At 68.9% G+C, this 2,800-nt stretch overlaps 1 protein-coding gene across 1 annotated transcript; it reads left to right on the forward strand.

Moving 5' to 3' along the window:
* The first annotated feature begins 249 nt into the window (after positions 1–249).
* On the forward strand, positions 250–1,851 carry LOC129536480 (ubiquitin carboxyl-terminal hydrolase 17-like protein 6). The gene has a single exon (XM_088836785.1). The coding sequence runs from the start codon at positions 250–252 to the stop codon at positions 1,849–1,851; it is 1,602 nt and encodes a 533-aa protein (XP_088692911.1).
* Positions 1,852–2,800: the final 949 nt, after the last annotated feature.

Here is a 2,800-nt window from a genome sequence, read left to right on the forward strand (position 1 = left end):
CGGGGGGCCAGGTCGGAAGTGCGTGCGGGGCTTGGTCAGGGGGAATTCCCCGAGAAGAGGGTGGGCGGTGGGATGTGGCGGGAGTGGGAGTGACACGCCCTCGGCCGCCTCAGCCAATGAGGAGCCTGCACGTGCGGGGGCGGGGCGGTGGGACAGCCCCCGAGGGGCCGAGGGGGCGGGGCCCGGGCCCTCTTTCGGAGGCCGGCCGTCGGAGGGAAGGAGGCGTCGTGGTGCAGCTGCAGGTAGGAGATGGAAACCCTCGTGGGCCTTGTTGGCAGAGACCCGGGGGCTGCTTCTGAGCACGGGGGAGGTGCGGGTCGGTCTCCCTTCCACGCCTTCCCCGGAGGGCAAGGTTGTCGGCCCAGCGCCGCTGGTGCGGATGCCCTTCGGGGACCCTCTGTCCCCGAGGGGCCGTCGCCGGCGGTTGGGGGCCCCCAGCGGGGTGACTTGGCTCCTGGGTCAGCAGGGCCGGCGCCCGGCCAGGAAGTCGCCCTGAGGTGGAGGGGGCCGTGGGGGGTGGGGGCTGGGCTTCAGAACCTGGGGAACACCTGCTACGTGAATGCGGCGCTGCAGTGTCTGAGCCACACGCCGCCCCTGGCCAGCTGGATGGTGTCCCAGCGGCACGCCGCCCTCTGTCCGGCCCGCAGCCCCTGCAGGCTCTGTGCCGTGCGAGCTCACGTGACCCGAGCCCTCCTTCACGCGGGAGAGGTGATCCGGCCCCGCAAGGCCCTGCTGGCGGGCTTCCACAGACACCAGCAGGAAGATGCCCACGAGTTTCTGATGTTCACTCTGAATGCCATGCAGCACGGGTGCTTGAGTGCACCCCAGCCGTCGGGCCACCCCTCCGAGGACACCACCCTCGTCCGTCAGATCTTCGGCGGGACCTGGAGGTCTCAGGTCCAGTGTCTCCGCTGCCTCGGTGTCTCGGACACGTTCGACCCTTATCTGGACATCAGCCTGGATATCTCGGCGGCTGAGAGCGTGGAGCAAGCGCTGAGAGAGCTGGTGAAGCCCGAGAAGCTGGACGCGGAAAATGCCTATGACTGTGGCATTTGTCTCCGGAAGGTGCCTGCCACCAAGAGGTTGACTCTGCACGGCACCTCCCAGGTCCTGGTGCTGGTGCTGAAGCGGTTCACGCAGGTGAACGGGGCCAAAAGGGCTCAGGAGGTGCGCTATCCCCAGTGCCTCGACGTGCAGCCCTACACGTCTGAGCGGAAGGCGGGGCCCCTGGGCTACGTGCTCTATGCCGTGCTGGTGCACTCCGGGTGGAGTTGTGAGCGAGGACACTACTTCTGTTACGTCCGAGCGGGCAACGGCCAGTGGTATAAGATGGACGATGCCAAGGTGACCGCCTGTGACGAGACCGCTGCCCTGAGCCAGAGTGCCTACGTCCTCTTCTACGCCCGGGAGGGTGCGTTGGAAGGGGGCGCTGGGCGAGGGGCAGCGGCCCCCCTCGGGGCAGACCCCACAGACCCCGGGCAGCCTGCAGGAGACGCCAGCGGCAGAGCTCCTGGGTCGGAGGTGTCCCCGGGGGACACAGAGGTCGAAGGGATGAGCTTAGAGCAGTGGAGACGCCTGCAAGAACACAACCGACCCAAGCCGGCCTTCGACCTCCGGAAGATCCAGTCCGCCCTGCCTGCCGGCGCAGTCGTGATTCACCACTCCAGAGGCGGAGGAGGGAGAAACCGCACGCCCCCCGAACAGGAGCACGACCTGCGCGACCGTCCCGCCACGGACAGCCCGCCTCTGGGGCCGACAAACGTGGGCAACGGCCCTTGTGCCAGCGGGAGGGCCAGAGCGACCAAGGGGAAGAACAAGAAGCCGCGGCCGTCGCTGGGGCTGTGGCGGTAGGCAGGCTCTGCCGCACGTGCGTGCAGGCGCCCACGCACACGCTGTGTGCGGCACGCCCTGAGGGACGCACCCGACAGTTCCCACGAGGATCCAGTTCCTCTCAGCGGCGGCGGCGGCGGCGGCGGCGGCGTTTGTGAGGCAGCCTCCCGGGGCCTCGGTGTTCAGCTTGGGACGTGTTCGTGCCTGAGCGGCTGAGCTCTGGAGCGCTGGCTCTGCGGGGAAGTCGCTGGAGAGGATGGGGGTGCATGACCGGGCCCGAGCCCGGTCCGAGGGCCTTCCCACTTCTGCGGGGGTGGCGGGAGAGTCCTCTCTGGCTGGGGCCTGTGTGGGTTTGCCTCTCTTTCCCCGTCTCCTCTCACTGGCCGCACCGCTGGCCTCTGGTGAGTGAGGGACGCGGCCCGGAGACGCCTGCCAGAACGCTCACAGCCAGCCAGCCAGCCAGCCGAGCACGGAGACGATCTCCGGAGCCCTTCGGGGGGCAGGGAGGAGCGGGTGCAGGTCCGTGAATCGTCTCCTTCCGGCCGGTCAGGCCCTCGGAAACGCCCCACACGTCGCGCAGCGTCCGGGGAGAAGATGGGCAAGCAGTCTTTACGGGTGGCCGTCCTTGGGAGGCCCAGGGCTACTCGGGAAAGGGTGCGGCACGAATGACGCGGGCATCCGTGCGTCACCGGCACAACAGTCATCCGCAGAGACCCCTGGGGCTCCATTTCCGGTGCACGGAGGATGCTGGAGACGCTCCAAGTGCCGAACGGGAGCAGCGACCCACAGTGCCACGGGCGCCCCCCACGGGCGCCACCGGCACCGCCACGCAGGCCAAGGGGAGAAGGGTCACCCGGCGGGTCCCGGAGAAACCTCTCCACCAGCACTGCGCTGGTGCCCGAGCGGAGACACGTCATGCGGCCTTCATTTCCGAAGGCAGAGGTCCTCCGCGCCGCCCTGGGGAAAGACC

Source organism: Moschus berezovskii, chromosome 6 (genome assembly GCF_049115385.1).
Source record: "Moschus berezovskii isolate FMDL1 chromosome 6, NW_MosBer_1.0, whole genome shotgun sequence".
NCBI lineage: Eukaryota > Metazoa > Chordata > Mammalia > Artiodactyla > Moschidae > Moschus > Moschus berezovskii.